General features: G+C 47.5%; 2 protein-coding genes across 2 annotated transcripts; both read left to right on the top strand.

Annotated features, from left to right (window-relative positions):
- The first annotated feature begins 3,512 nt into the window (after positions 1-3,512).
- On the top strand, positions 3,513-9,249 carry SLC10A4 (solute carrier family 10 member 4). Its single transcript, XM_042934033.1, has 3 exons — positions 3,513-4,109; positions 4,878-5,088; positions 8,556-9,249. Exons 1-3 carry the CDS (start codon positions 3,514-3,516, stop codon positions 9,066-9,068), a joined length of 1,320 nt encoding a protein of 439 aa, XP_042789967.1. The 5' UTR covers position 3,513; the 3' UTR covers positions 9,069-9,249.
- Positions 9,250-10,460: 1,211 nt separating this feature from the next.
- On the top strand, positions 10,461-14,976 carry ZAR1 (zygote arrest 1). The gene is made up of 4 exons (XM_042934032.1): positions 10,461-11,414; positions 13,016-13,108; positions 13,397-13,471; positions 14,729-14,976. Exons 1-4 carry the CDS (start codon positions 10,461-10,463, stop codon positions 14,870-14,872), a joined length of 1,266 nt encoding a protein of 421 aa, XP_042789966.1. The 3' UTR covers positions 14,873-14,976.
- The last annotated feature ends 894 nt before the right edge of the window (positions 14,977-15,870 follow it).

The following is a 15,870-nucleotide window of genomic DNA, read 5'->3' as shown; positions in this document are numbered from 1 at the left end:
TCGGGCTCTGTGCTGACAGCTCGGAGCCTGGAGCCTGTTTCAGGTTCTGTGTCCCCCTCTCTCTGACCCTCCCCCATTCAAGCTCTGTCTCTCTCTGTCTCAAAAATAAATAAACGTTAAAAAAAATTTTTTTAATTACTTTTTCTTACTGTTTCCTAATAATGAACACCTAGAAAAAGAATTGCTGGATCAAAGGAAATACACATTCTTAGGGCAATTGTTATTCACCAAGTTTCCTTCTCGAAAAGATATACCCCTGGCAGGATGAGAGACTGTCCAGTTAACAGTATCTTTGCCACAACACTATCGTATTTATTTCAGTATTTTCCAATAAAAATGGCATTTAATTGCTTTAATTTCTTTGGTTACTAGTGAGTGTGAATATTTTTAGAAGTATATGGTGATTAGCATTCCTTTCTGTGATCTTGTGTGTCTATTCGTATCATTTGCCTTTTTCCTATTGTGTTGTTTGTTTTCATTAATTTGTGAAACTATTTTGTAAATTAACAATATTAGCTCATGGGGCGCCGGGGTGACTCGGTTGAGCGACCTACTTCGGCTCAGGTCATGATCTTGTGGTTTGTGGTTTTGAGGGCCCCCGCCCCCCAATCCTGTCTGGCTCTATGCTGACAACTCAGAGCCTGGAGCCTGCTTTGGATTCTGTGTCTCCTTCTCTCTCTCCTCCCCCCCCCCACTTGCTCTCTCTCTCTCTCTCTCTCTCTCTCTCAAAAATAAATAAACATTAAAACTTTTTAAAAATTAGCTCTGGATTTTATATGTTTCAAGTATTTTTTTCATTTTGTAATTTGCATTTAACTTTTTTCCCTTCTGTCTTTACTGCTGTGCTTAAAATGTTTATGTAGCCATATCTAGTGAGCTTCCCATTAGGATTTCTTCTGTTGCTTTTTTGCTTAGAAGACTTCCCTTATCCAAAGATGATATAAATATGAGCCAACATTTTTCTCCAGTATTTGGTTGTATCATCATTATTATTATCATTATCATTATTAACTCTTTAATCTATTTGGAATTATTTTTGGTGTTCGGTGTGCAACATAGTTCTAAATTTATTTCTCACCTCCCCAACCCCCCCATTGTATATTTTCCGGATGCTATGTTGTTGTCTTGCCCTTCTGTATATTCTCTCTCCTCTGGATGGGCCGGACCCTCCTTGGTGGCAGCAAGAGTAAAAGAAAGGTAATTGAAGAGGCTAAGTGACCCTCGCCAGTAACATACCTGATTGTGAGCTCTGTTTTCTACTCCTGGGGTTTTCTTCCAGTGAAGGAGATCAGAAAGAAAGAGGGAGGCTTTCTTTACATTGACAATAACTACATCAGGAGGAGAGATGACCACTCCGTTGGCCCCAAGAAGCCCCCAGAACTGCAGGTTTACTGTGAGCCTGCTGATTTACAAGCCAGGTCCATCCCTTTCTGCTTTTTGCTCTTTGTCCATGGCATAAATCACCTCCCATATCCCTCCCCAAACCAAGACGGGAGCTAGTTGGATGAGTTGGGCTGCCTCTAATTACCGCTTATTGAATTTGATTGTGGATTTTAATATCATTAACACAAGGAGGGGGCAAAAACAGGGGCGGTGTCTACAGTTAGGCTTCAGCTGGCCCTCTGCCATTTGTGTTCTTGGCTAATCTCATCCTGTGGTTTAAAGAATGTGAAGGCTCAGCAGGGACCCCTCCTTATTTTGTCTGTTTCTCCGCGGGTTTCCCCTGGATATACTTACTTAAAGAAAGTATTCGGGTGACGTGTTTCATTGTATATCTGAGTATCTTTGTTTTGCTTACATAAGCCTGAATGAACACCTAGAATATTTTTGGTCATGTTCCACTTCCTTCAGAGCTCAATAGATGTCACTGCATGGTTTTCTTGGCTCTACTGTTTTAGGAAAGTATGACAGTACATTACTTTCCTAAATACTTGCGCAGCTCTGCCCTCATGGAATTTATGGTCTAATGGAAAAAAAATAGTTTATTTGTGACTAAGAATGCAATATGCTGTGAATGTAATCTTATTTTTCATATTCTCTGTCATTTTCATGAGATTTGGAGAGGAGAAAAGATAAACACGTGGGCTCAGTCCACCACTGGGAAATGGAAGTCACCCAGTCTCCTCTGGTGTCAGAAAAGTGGGGAGGGACAAGTTCCCAGGGGGAAGAATCCACTCTGGGGTCCTGGCCCCATGCAGTCTAACCCTGAGCTAAGACTTCTATCTAGAAAATCCTCCTGTTGGCTTTTGCAACTCACCTGGCTTTGGCTTTATGGTGTCTCCAGACAGGTAGAGATGCCTTCTCAAATGGCTCCACCTCCCTGGTATGCTGCGAGCTCCCTCTCTTTGTAGATGCCTCTGGTGACTGAAAGTTGCTGAGCCAACAGTCCTGTGAACTCTAAATCTGATTTGTTTGGGGGATAAACCTGTCCGAGGCAGGGAATCCCACCACTTTATTTCTTTCTAGTCCTTTAATCCCAATGCCGGGCTGTGCTCATAACACTTCATAAATTTAGCCACGGAGATATCCTCTCCCCAACTGCCAGTAACTCCCAAACACATTTTTCCACAGAGCCTTTTCTTAGCAGAGCTCTCCAGGGCTCTCGTTAAGGATATATCAGATGCACATTCATCCAGACACTACCTGTGGGTTTGGCTGCTGAGGCTGAGACTTCCCTGCACCTCAGATTCCTCATGTGTAAGAACGAGTTAACAGCATCTCTCAAGGCTCTGCTGGGACAATCCAGTGAAATAATGCACACGCACTTGCCAACCCCCCAGTATTGTTATTACTTTCTACTTTGAGTCTGAACGCATTTTATTTAAAAACTGTTAGCAAATTACGTAAAGATTACTTTAAAAAAATTTTTTTTAAAGAATTAAAAAAGAAAAAAAAACCTGTCAGTAAATGAAAGCCAGATATCGTGTCTTGCTACCAGAGAACCGCTCACATTAAGTCCGGGACCCTTCTCGATGCTCAGGGTTGCAGGCTCTTCGAACAGTGTATACAGTTCATGTGCATGCATTGATAAGCTTCCTGTGTGTGTGTGTGTGTGTGTGCGCGCGCGCGCGCGTGTGCGTGTCTCCAGATTTCATTATGAAATGGGCAGAGCCCATCACAGAACTTGATCGGCAGCCAGGCATGGTTTTTCTTCTTGTCCTTTGTCAGCTCTTTGTTCCGCCCCTGGCTGCACTCTAACAGAACCACTTACTGGTGATTAAAAGGAGGGACCCGGCGGCGGGGCGGGGCCTGCCAGGCGCGGGGGCCGGGCGATTGGGTTCACCCTGGGGGGCTGCGCTTTAAGTGCTGCCAGCGGAGGACCCCCCCCCCCCACCTCCCGCCGCATCCGACGCCGAGGAGACGTCAGCGGCGCGCAGCCCGAGCTCCGCACCTAGCTTCGCCTGCGGCTGCGGACCGACGGACAGGCGGACGCGGGCAGGTGGCACCGCAGGACGCGGGCAGAGGCGCGCGGGGCCGGGGAACAGCGGAGCCGCGGCCGCCCGCCTCGGCGCGATGGACGGCCCCGACAACGCGACGCTGCTCTTCGCCCCGTCCTCGCTGCAGCCGGACAACTACACGCTGTCGCCCAATGCCAGCAGCCTGAGCGCCGGCCCCGACCTGCCTGTCTCCCCTGCCTCCAGCGCCGGCCCCAGCCCCGGGCTCAGCCTCGCGCCTAGTCCCGGCGTCGGTTTCAGCCCCGGCCCCGCGCCCACCCCAGAGCCGACGGCAGGCAGCTCGGCGGGCGGCTCGGCCAGCCTGGGCCCGTCCCTGTTCCCCCACTCCTGGGAGCACCCCCAGACCCCGTTCTGGGACACGCCGCTGAACCACGGGCTGAACGTGTTCGTGGGAGCCGCCCTGTGCATCACCATGCTGGGCCTGGGCTGCACGGTGGACGTGAACCACTTCGGGGAGCACGTCCGCCGGCCCGTGGGCGCGCTGCTGGCCGCGCTCTGCCAGTTCGGCTTGCTGCCGCTGCTGGCCTTCCTGCTGGCCCTGGCCTTCTCGCTGAACGAGGTGGCTGCCGTGGCGGTGCTTCTGTGTGGCTGCTGTCCCGGCGGGAATCTGTCCAACCTCATGTCCCTGCTGGTTGACGGCGACATGAACCTCAGGTACGGGCTGGTCCTTAGGCGTCTTCTCCTGCCAAGCAGCCGCGCTTAGCCGCGGGTTTCAGACGGAGAGGAAGGAGAGGTGGTTGGAGAGAGGCGTGGGAGAGGGAAGACGACAGTGCAGCGAGGGGTTGACCCCCGGGCTTTAGAAGCCAAGGCGGACGTGAAGAGGTAGTGCTGTCGGGGGAGAAACCTAGACGGGGACAGGGCTGCCGACTGCCTTGGGGTTTCCTGCACAGCTCTCGGACCATCCTTCTCCAGTTTGGGCTGTCAGCGCAGGTCCTCGTCCTCTAGAAGACAAAGGGAACTGGGAAGCCTGAAGCTAGGACTCTCCGGAAATGCAAAAGCAAAATAGGGCTATTGGCCCCGATAAAGAAAGTGATCTCATACAGAGGACAATATAATTGAGTTCCATCCAACAAGTCATGTTCAGCAGCCTTACCACGTCTAACAGGGTGCTTTGGAGGATGAAAAAAAAAAAAGAAAGAGGTTCTTGCCCTCAGAATCAACCAGACTGTAGCCAGCTCAATAGGCTTTATAAAGCCAGGGGCAGCAGTCCTGAGATCCGCCCCCGACCCCCACCTCCCCATCCTGGGGTTCATGTTTCAGTTGGGCTTAGGGGTGTTGTTCTCTTGGCACCGATGAAACAGGTTCTCACCCCTGACTTCAGACTCCAGATTTGCAGTCTCTTTCTTTCTCCTGTATCCAATGTGCAAGAGAGACTGTTGGCACAGAGCCCATTCTGAATTCTGTTCATTCCCCTTTCTGCAGCATCATCATGACCATCTCCTCCACGCTTCTGGCCCTAGTCTTGATGCCCCTGTGCCTGTGGATCTACAGCCGGGCTTGGATCGACACCCCTGTGGTGCAATTACTACCTCTGGGGGCAGTGACCCTGACCCTCTGCGGCACTCTCCTCCCTATCGGCTTGGGGGTCTTCATTCGATACAAATACAACCGGGTGGCGGACTACATTGTGAAGGTAAGGTCACTCTTAGAGAGTCCTTGGTCTCTGACCCCTGGCTGAAATGCTAAGAAGTTTGGGAAAGAGGGATAAACTTGCGTGGATAAACTTAAAAAAAAAAAAAGTTTGTGCCACAAAGAAAACTTCTACCTTTTGCAGTTTCAAAAAACTCATAGCTTTAATTAAAACATAACTTAATTAAAAAGAGCATAAGTGAGCAATTAGTATTCACAGGACGAAACATCATGGGGGGGCGGGGGTGGGAGAGAGATGAGAGTGCCATTAAATGGCAACATATTGTCCACTAAAGAATCGTGGTCTTACTAAAAATCAAAGCAGGTGAAGTGAAATTATGTGAATTGAACTTGAGCAGTGTTTTAGAAATGCATTCCTATGTTTTAAAAAAGTGGAACTCTAATTCTGAGAAATTGTGTAGAAGGTTTCTTTAAAATGTTTTATTAATTTTCTAAAACTAAGTTGACCCTAATAGGACCAAAAGTAATTTAAAAATCACATTGAGGGAATATCATACAATGCACAAAATATTGACTTTAAAAAGGCACAAAATAAAACTGGGTCCTGGATAAAGAATGCAGAATATATTACTGTTATTAAATCTGTGTGTTTCTTTTCCCTTCCCCATTGTGGTAACGCATGTGGTTTCTAAGGCTAGTGAAAGAATGAGGATTCCTATTATTTTGTGCAATATTTCCAATGTTGCTTTGTTTTAAAAAAATGATACCTTTTGTAGCAGTAGAGATTTTGTTCATTGTTGACTGGAGAAAAAATTTAAATATTTGTCAACTAAGCTTTCTTTGAAAACTCAAAAATAGTAAATAAGAGTAAACCACGAGTAGGACTCTCAGTTTAGGAACTTACTCAAATAAAACACCTAACTAATTACTGTAAATGCACAAATTCATTTAGCCAAGTGAAGAGAAAAAGAGTTTCCCCAATGTTTCAGTTATGTAGATTTAAAGACATAATCTTTTGTGTTTTACTTATATTAAATAAATTAATTTTAAATAATTAATCCAAAATTTGATTATTCAAAGGAGCTAACTTTTATTAACATGAAAAATAATGGGTTCTTTTATGCAAATATAGCCAGCCATGAGTAAAATTGTGCTCTGTAATAAACATATATATTGTGAATGTAATAAATTTATATGTACATGTAAATATGCATATATTTTATATGTTATACATAACATACCCATAGATAATCTTAAGATGCATTAAGAACTTATTAAGCTTAATCATTAAGCTAATACTACAAGATCTTAGGAATTCTAAGGGAAAATCAATCAAATAAGTTATTCCCATGCTAAAAACAGATAAATATATTTAAATAATAGACAATTCAATAAGATTGGGTAACTTTGAGTTTAAGGTGAACCTATTCTTACTCCTTAATCAGAACATTCATAAGGTATGTTTTATAACACTTTTACACTTTTGCAAACACTTTAAAATGAGCATTCAATGTCAGTGCTCACCCAAATGATTTAAAATAGTTTGGGGCGCCTGGGTGGGTCAGTCGGTTAAGCGGCCGACTTCAGCTCAGGTCATGATCTCGCGGTCCGTGAGTTCGAGCCCCGCGTCGGGCTCTGGGCTGATGGCTCAGAGCCTGGAGCCTGCTTCCGATTCTGTGTCTCCCTCTCTCTCTGCTCCTCCCCCGTTCATGCTCTGTCTCTCTCTGTCTCAAAAATAAATAAAAAATGTTAAAAAAAATTAAAAAAAAAAATAGTTCAAAAGAAACTTTGGTGCCAGTATTTTCACAATGAAGAATCAGATTTCCTATCAAAGCTTTTGATGTGGACACACTTTGAAACTTAATATCAGAAAAGTTTTAGGGGTTCCTGGCTGGCTCAGTTGGTAGAACATGAGACTCTTGATCTTGGAGTCGTGAGTTCGAGCCCCACATTGGGTGCAGAGATTACTTTTTAAAAAAGTTTTGATTTATAATAGTTTGTTTGGTTTCTGCCCATTGTACCTTTGTAGCATGAGCACCTTATATAATAAGTATTTTAGCACTCTCTATGGTAGACTTTTTACCAGCCCAGATACATTTTAAGTAATTTTTTAAAGATTATAAAGTATATGCCAGTCCCACAGACTGCAAAGGGGTTTCGCCTCAAATATCCAGTGAACCAGAGTCAGCACTTAAACTGTTCTTTTGGATCTCTAGTTTCCCTCACAAACACCTCCTACCCCATTAAAAAAAACAAACAAAAAAAAAAAACCAAAAAAAAAAAAACACTAGCTAACTACTAATCTAAAGAATGAAGAGAGGAATTTTTTTTAGGTTTCCACCTTACTATTTACACAGCTTGTTTTACTTGAATGAGTGAACTATATCAGACATCAAGATGACAGAGTGTTCTATACAGTCAATTGTACTGTATCTAAACTCCATTACATGTAAGAATTCCTAAACATCATTAGAGATATATAGGTGGGATGTTTCTCGTAAATAGATGAAAAAGGGGTGTTGCAGAATTGCAAAGAATTCCTCACATCTTCTGTTTGTTTGGGTTTTTTTTTCACTTACATAATCTAAGAGTTGGTGATTGTTTCAGTGTTGCTATCAATTCTCTGAGATATAAAGTATTTTCAAGTTTGAAAATATCACATACTAAGTTTCATACTTAAAAAAACTTTAATTTATTTGAGAGAGAAAGAGAGCGAGCGAGCGCAATAGTGGGGGAGAGGGGCAGAGGGAAAGAGAGAATCTCAAGCAGGCTCCACACTCAAGTGGGACTTGATCCCACAACCCTGGGATCATGACCTGAGCCAAAATCAAGAGTTGGACTCTCAACAGACTGAGCCGCCCAGGTGCTCCTTTATAAACTTTTTAAAAATTTATTTTATAAGTTTCATACATTTTAGTGGCTTTTTACCTCATGGGTTAAACCAGAGATCAACCAGAGATGTATCTCTTATGGAAAACATGGGGTCCTGTTCAGGGAAGGTAATTTTTCTTTTCCTCTCTCTGTTCATCAGGCCATACTTGGTATATCAGGCTTTATTCTAACTGCTGTTTAGAAGAGGCACATTCACAAATTAAATACATGTTCTGAACAGTCAGGACTCCCACCACAGAGTTATGTGAAAGTCTAGAGACAATCTGCTGGAGACGAGTAGCCTTTTCTTCCTGTTTTTTAAAACAGAAGTCTGGTCTGTGCTGCTCCTGAGGGTCTATCCAAGACGATGGCTAGTTGTTAAAGAAAGCAGATTGTCACTAGACATAAGGACAGGCTTCCAAACAATCAGAACTGTCCAACTGGGATCTGGACTCCTCCTGATGAGGTGACCTATCCATCCTCAGAAGTGCTTTGTCAAAGACTGCTTACGGCAAAGATCTCCATTTTGTGTGTGAGGTGAGGCTAGATGGGTCTCTTCTCCCAAGAGCCGAGGATTCTCTTGCCTGAATTCCTTTCCGACTATCTTGTTTCTGATGGCTTGTCATTCTCTGTTACTAGGTTTCCCTGTGGTCTCTGCTAGTGACACTGGTGGTCCTTTTCATAATGACTGGCACTATGTTAGGACCTGAACTGTTGGCGAGCATTCCCGCAAGTGTTTACGTGGTAGCAATTTTCATGCCTTTGGCAGGCTATGCCTCAGGCTACGGCTTAGCTACCCTCTTCCGTCTTCCACCCAACTGCAAGAGGACCGTGTGCCTGGAAACAGGGAGTCAGAATGTGCAGCTCTGTACCGCCATTCTAAAACTGGCCTTTCGGCCGCAGTTGATAGGAAGCATGTACATGTTTCCTTTGCTGTATGCCCTTTTCCAGTCTGCAGAAGCAGGGATTTTTGTTTTAATATATAAGGTGTATGGAAGTGAGATATTACACAAGCGAGATCCTCTAGATGAGGATGAAGATACAGACATTTCTTACAAGAAACTAAAAGAAGAGGAAATGGCAGACCCTTCCTATGGCACAGTGAAAGCTGACAATTTAATTATGATGGAAACCACTCAGACTTCTCTCTGAACACGGAGATACAGAGGAGTTTCTATCTTGCGGAAATGTTACTTCATATTTATGATGTTTTTCGTCTGTGGTAGTGAATGTGCTTTACATAAAGGGTAACACATGGTTCACATTATCGTACATGTAACAGTTATGACCTTCTTCCCGTTGTAAGGTTGTATTGGTATATTAACCAAGCACTTTCACAAATCACACATCAATGTCATAATACAACTTGCACCCGGGACTGCTGAAGTAAAGCCTGAACATGTTCATGTGCTCTTTGGTTTTTATCATTACCAATTTCTAGGACTGTTTCAAATAGATACACTCTTAGAAAACAGGGTCTTGGAAATGCAGAATTTGGGTGCACTCTTATGGTAGTAAAAACGAGGTTTTTTGTTTTTTTTTTTTTTTGGTAAAACATAAATTGTAAAACAATTTGTAAACCATAACTGAGTTGAATGTAATTGTTGTTAGAAAAAAAAAGTGCTTGCTCCATGTAGAAATACCTGACAATGTTGGATTTTGATCTGTATTCAAAAAATCCCCAAACAGGTCAACTAAACAATGAAATACAGTATTTTATTGTCAAACCTGTATCAAATCAGAAAAAAAAATACATTAATGCATTTGATTACTTGATCTGATATCTATTAGTAATGAACAGCTATCTTTTTTTTTTTTTTCCCCAGGGAACAAGGTATTGTCTTCTCAGTTGGGGACTGATTTTGTCTCTGCAATTTATGTAACAAACCCCAAATCAATCTTTTGGAGGGATGGTTTGCTTAGGAAAAACTGTAGTACTATCCACCCCAGAGAAGAACAATAGACTCTCCGCTTGAAGTGGAGGGGAGGAGAGGACGTGCTTCAGGGTCGAGAAGAGAAAACAATGAGCTCAGATGTGGTTGCCTTGAGTGCTGTCCCTGTGCACCTGCCCAAAGCGTTCAGTGGGTAGACTTCTCAGAGCAGTTCTGAGATCATTAAACTAGAATCTGAGATCCTAGGTAACAGACCCAAAGCAGTTCCCCAAACCTTTGCGTTTTTGCTCACTAGCCAGACACGGACACCTGGAGCAATCAAGGTATGGGGACCACCTGGCGCAGCTAATCGGGGTGATTGCGCTCTCTTGGCCTCCTCCTCACCTCGGGCAAGCTCACTTACCAATCAGTTCTTGCATCGCAAAGAAAGCAACCTTTCCAGATCATCTCAGGGTGTTTGTGCCGGCCTCCAGGCGTGGTAAATTTCCACACAGCGAAGGTCAGGGACAGGCCACCTCGGCGCGGACCCGGGGACCCGAGCGGGCGGCGGGAAAGGTGCGGATGGCCGCGCAGCGCGGAGACAGGCGGTGGGGCCGGCGGCCGGCAGCCTATTTAGGGCAGGGCGTCTGCGGGAGCGGCCGGGGCTGCGCTTATGGCTGCCCCGGGGGACGAGGTGCTGGACGGCTACATGTACCCGGCGTGTGTCCCCTACTCGTACCCGTATCCCTACCCGCCCACCGCCAAGGGCAAGGGTGAGGCGGGCGGCTGGCGGCACCGGGGCGGGGGCTACGCTCCCGCGTCCTCCTCCTCGTCGTCCTCCTCTGCCGGGGCGGCCTTGCCGGCTTTCCCGGGCTGCGGGCAGCTGACGGCCTCCGAGTATTTCGACAGCTACCAGCGGGCGCAGCTCATGGCCCTCCTGTCGCAGGTGAGCCCGGACCTCGGCCCGCGGCCCCGCAGGGCCAGCAGCCGGGACGTGGCGGTGCAGGTGAACCCGCGCCGCGACGCCTCGGTGCAGTGCTCGCTGGGGCGGCGCACGCTGCTGCGCAGGGTCCGCGACTCCGGCCCCCCGGCCGGGCCCGGCACCGAGGGCGAGGGCGCGGGCGGCTCGGGGTCCCCGCAGTCGGCGCGCCGGGGCCCCGAGCAGGGCAGCCCCCCGAGCGGCGCCCCTCGGACCGTGCGCTTCCCGCGCACCGTCGCCGTGTACTCGCCCGTGGCCTCCCGCCGCCTCACCACCTTCCTGGAAGGGGCCGACGGCGCGGCGGGGGAGCAGCGGCCCGGAGCGCCCGAGGGAGAGCGAAGGACCCCGCCTCCGAGGCCCCGAGGCCCCGAGGAGGGAGAGGGGTCGGCGAGGAAGGCGCCCCCAAGGTCGCAGTCCGAGGAGGAGGAGGAGGGGGACGACGACGCGGCCCAGGCCGCGGTGCGGAAGAGCTGGGAGCCGCCGGACGCCGGGCTGCAGCTGCGGGAGGCCCGGGGAGACGAGGCGGCCCCGCGGCGCGCGCCCAGGGGTCCGGAGCAGTCCCCGCCGGTGGGGCAGGCCCGGGACGCCGCGGGCCAGAGGTCGTCGCCGCGGAGCCCCGAGCAGGCCAAGGAGAGGCCGCGCTTCCAGGTGAGGCTCAGGCGGCTGGAGGGAACTGACTCGGGAGGGCCCCGGGGGTGTGGTCTCCTGGATCCTGTCGCTGCCCTCGCCCGGTGGCTGCTCGCGCACGTGGAGGCGCCAGCTTTCTCAGGCGCACGCCAAGCCCGTGTGGCTCTTCGCAGCCGCTCCCAGCAGCAGGTGCCCCTCCAACAGCAGAATTCAGGGAGTGCGGCCTGATTGTTGTGGCTGGCGATTGTGGAACGTGGGCTCCGCAGGTTGGCGAGGGAGGCGCCCTGATAACACTCTTATTCTGAGCGTATTTACTGTATAAAACCCTGACTGTGGGCACGTGGTCCAGTGTGGATTTCGCGTTGGGACGATCTAGGAGGGGTACTCAGCAGATCAGAAGGAGAACTTGCTGGCAGGGAGAACCGATTCCCAAGGATCCTACTCTATCTCAATGCAATATGGCAAAAGCCGTAACGGTCATTTCCTGGGGTCCTGCCTGGTCAGCGCTCCCCTGATTCTTGCCTGAATCTTCCAAGCTTCCACCGGGGGCTAGAGCTATGAATGGTCTCCCTTGGGATTTTTTTCTTGCTCCTAGAAAGCACCCTTATTCAGAAACTCAACACTGCTAAAGCGTTTGGGCCTTCGGCCGTTGTGTATTGCAGCCTGAGCGCAGCAGGTTTGGAGGGCCAGCTGAACCCTAAAGAGCTGGCGTGTGCTGAGGGCAGTGGTAACCCTGCGAAGTGGAAAGGCAGGGGTAGGAAGAGGCCTGGGGTCGGCCCAGGGCTGTTGGGGGCAGGGGAAGAGAGGAGTGAGTCGAGCTCTACAGAAGCTATGTGTAATGTAAACCACGTGTGATCTTCAGTCGTACCTGTCCTGGGCCTGCGTTTGCTCACTATGAAATTGTGGTAGAATTGGCAGGAATTTCAGAGCGCACTTAAAGGTCTGACTCCAAGCACTTGTTCATAATTTGTTTCTCACCCGGAGGGAAGAGGAGAAGCTTAAGAATAAGGCCGTACTACTTTAGTTCATGTTAAATATGAATTCTGGCTTATCCACAATAGATTCCTAGCACTGTTTGGAAATTGAACTGGCAGCACAGAGAATGGACTTCTGAGTGAACATCTTTAAAGTATCTTAGGACACAGAATCTTCTTCCTTTTCTTCAGCTTTACCACTTTCACATGTGTGTGTTCTAAAATTAGACTATCCTACAGAGCATCTGTAGGTTTAGAGATTTAAAGAATTTAAAGATTTTAAAGATTTTAAATTTAAAGAATTTAAAAATTTAAAGAATCTCCAGGTTTAGAGAAGCCTAGATGTTTGGCTTTTCCCTTGCTTGTCAGAGGGAAAATACCTACTTAGCAACTTGCCAGTCGGTTTGCTTTATGAACCAAGCTAATCTGGAATACATTTTTAGGCTCATGCTTGCTTCTGTGCTTGATTAAGCTATTAGCTCCCCCAATTACTACATCGGAGAGACCAATTCAAACCTTGAGCCTGCTTTCCTCCGTGATCTGGAATGCGGTTGCCAATTTTGAATAGCAAACCGATCCTTCGCAGCTTCTGAAATGAAGGCTAATTTGGATATCCTGTGGGTTAAACTCTGCTGTCTTTTTGCTCAGTTCTTAGAGCAGAAGTATGGCTACTATCACTGCAAGGATTGCAACATCCGATGGGAAAGTGCCTATGTGTGGTGTGTGCAGGGCACCAACAAGGTAAGAAACACCAAGGAATTGGCAGCTTTTTTTTTTTAAGTTTGAGACAGAGCATGAGCAGGGGAGGGGCAGAGAGAGAGGGAGACCAAGAATCCCAGGCAGGCTCCGTGCTGTCAGCACAGAGCCCAACACAGGGCCTGAACCCACAAAACAGGGAGGTCATGACCCGAGCCGAAAGCGAGTCAGACGCTTAACCGATGGAGGCACCCAGGTGCCCCTGAACTGGCAGCTTTTTGACATTGAGTGTCGAGAGGGTTTTGCTTTAAGTGTTTTCCTCTCTCATCACAGGTTTACTTCAAGCAGTTCTGCAGAACTTGTCAGAAGTCTTATAACCCTTACCGAGTGGAGGATATCACGTGTCAAGTAAATTGAATGTTCACATTTTGTGTCTGAACCGGGTAGTTGGTAGAGGGTTTGGGTGTAGTTTCTTGAAGGCATTTCTTTAAAGAGGCTAGGTTCCCAGTGACCTAGGTTTTGACTGCTTTTCGGTGGAGATTATGGAAATAATACTCAACTGGGAAACGGGGTCTTGGGGTCTTGTTTCCTTCTGGTCATGTTAATCTCCTTAGAGCCTATTGCCTCACCTGCAACATGGAAGAAGGTCTGCCTTACCTGGTAGTCAGTCTAACGTGAGAAAGCAGATCAAAAATCGAATACGTCTCTACTGACGTGAGGTGGTGAAAGTTGTCTGTTTAGCCCAAATGCTTTTTATGAAGCACATACCCAAGTTAGGGTATTTAGTAGAAGCATGGGTTTCAAAGTTTGTCTTGCCTGAGTGCTGGCAAAGGGAGGATGACTTCTGTTCAAGTAAATCTAAGCTGCCCAGCTTTCTGGGGCTAACTAGTAACATTGGTTTACTATTAACTGTAAGCTGCACTGTGCTAAGGGGCTTAGATAATCTAAGAGGTGGCTGAACTTGCCTGTTAGCACACAGCTAGTGGAGCCTGATGTGTCTGTTGACACAGCCTAATCTGTGCACTCCAATCAGGTTGGATGTTGGAAGCCTCACACGCTACGGTGGGGGGAGAGAGCGCAAGTGTGGGGAAAATGGTGTCAACCCCCTTCGATCGGGGCAGAGTAGGGTCAGGTTCTAAAGTGGGATGGATCCCTTAACCGCTCGCTCTCGCCTCTGTGGTTGCTGCACTGCTTTCAGTGTTCGGGTCAGACGCTTCGGGTCAGTTGCAGCAGGTGGAGGTGAGGGCAAGGTCCGCCCCCGCCCCTAGCCGCCCCCTCCCTCCCCCGGTGCCAGGCTTGACCCACAGCTTGCTCCTAATCCCTGGCCTCACACCTTAGCTTTCCTTGTCCGACTCCTCTCCCATGCTTGCTTCTTCTCCACCCTTCAAGTGCAGGAAGAGCTTTCCTTTTAGATAACTGTATTTCAAAAAGTTCACATGTCCAACCTGAATCCTATGCAACATGAGACCACGACCACCTGGTTAAACACCCTCTATTCTTTATCCTCCCCTTGCTGGAAGGGGTGCAGACAGAACAAGATTAGCACAGAGCCTTGCTTAGAGTGTGTTCAGTAAGTGTTTGGATGGACTAGAAAAATAACTTTGAAGTTTGAGGAAGTGACCATGGGTTTATCTTCTGTATGTGCTTCTCACTTTGGTTTTTCAGAGTTGTAAACAGACTAGATGCTCCTGCCCTGTAAAACTCCGCCACGTTGACCCTAAAAGGCCCCACCGTCAAGATTTGTGTGGGAGATGCAAGGGCAAACGCCTATCCTGTGACAGCACTTTCAGCTTCAAATACATCATTTAGATGAATGTAAACGAATGGGCCAACTTGAACGTGAGCTAGTGAAGCAGACACGTTAGCTTTTTTCCGTGCTCCTTCCTTATGCCTCTCCTTCTCAAAATACTTCATGAAAGGCTGTATTTTTGACAGAGCCTTCAAATAAAAGTATTGCAAAACAATTGATAAATCGCCGAAGATCTTTTTTTTTTTAAGTTGAAAGCTACTCATGCTAACAGTCTGGGTCTGTCACTTTGTTAGAGGGCTTCACAGCTGTCCGGTTTCCTGCTTATGTGTGTCTGTGGGGCTGAAGCTTATAAGCAAGATGCTGATTGAATGAACAGCCATGTCACCATTAAAGTCGTTTTTCTGGGTGAGGTGGAGTTAGAGTGAGGCCTTAATGTATGAGGAGAGTTAGGGTTCTGACTCTGGGTTGCCCCCCGAGCGGCTGGCTAGCTGTGGGTGGCATCTAGTGGGGAGGGAGGCTGTGAACCACATGGACTGGTGGATGGGGACCGGAACGGGGTGGCCATGGGCAGCTTCTTTAAGACTTCAGGTGGTAACTTAAAAATAAGCCTATTAAGTGTACTTGAAGATTTCAAGTTAACCGACTACTTAGGCTAGGTCCTTGTCCTGTAGTTTGTATAACTGCAAACTAACATAGGAATTCGTATCCTAGCTGCACCTGCCAGCTTTCTACAGGACTCCCAAGAAAATACTAAGGCCCTGCTCCCAGAGCTCTCCTGCTTGGGGATGGCAGTTTGTCTAGAGCCCTCAGGGACTTGTAATGAAATCAGCTGAGGGTTGTTGGTTTAATAGTTATGGGAACCACATAACTGGAACCAGTTACTAATTATGCCTCTCTCCGATTTTTTTTTTTTCCTTGAAGTTGAGAGAGAGGGGGACAGAGGATCTGAAGCGGGCTCTGTGCTGACAGCAGCAAGCCCGATGTGGGGCTTGAACTCACAAACTGTAAGCTCGTGACCTGAGCCGAAAGCACATGCTTAACCAACTGTGCCACCCAG

The sequence above is a fragment of the Panthera leo genome, chromosome B1 (assembly GCF_018350215.1).
Source record: "Panthera leo isolate Ple1 chromosome B1, P.leo_Ple1_pat1.1, whole genome shotgun sequence".
Lineage (NCBI taxonomy): Eukaryota > Metazoa > Chordata > Mammalia > Carnivora > Felidae > Panthera > Panthera leo.
The sequence above is the reverse complement of the archived record's forward strand: the minus strand, read 5'-3'. Positions and strand labels throughout refer to the sequence as shown.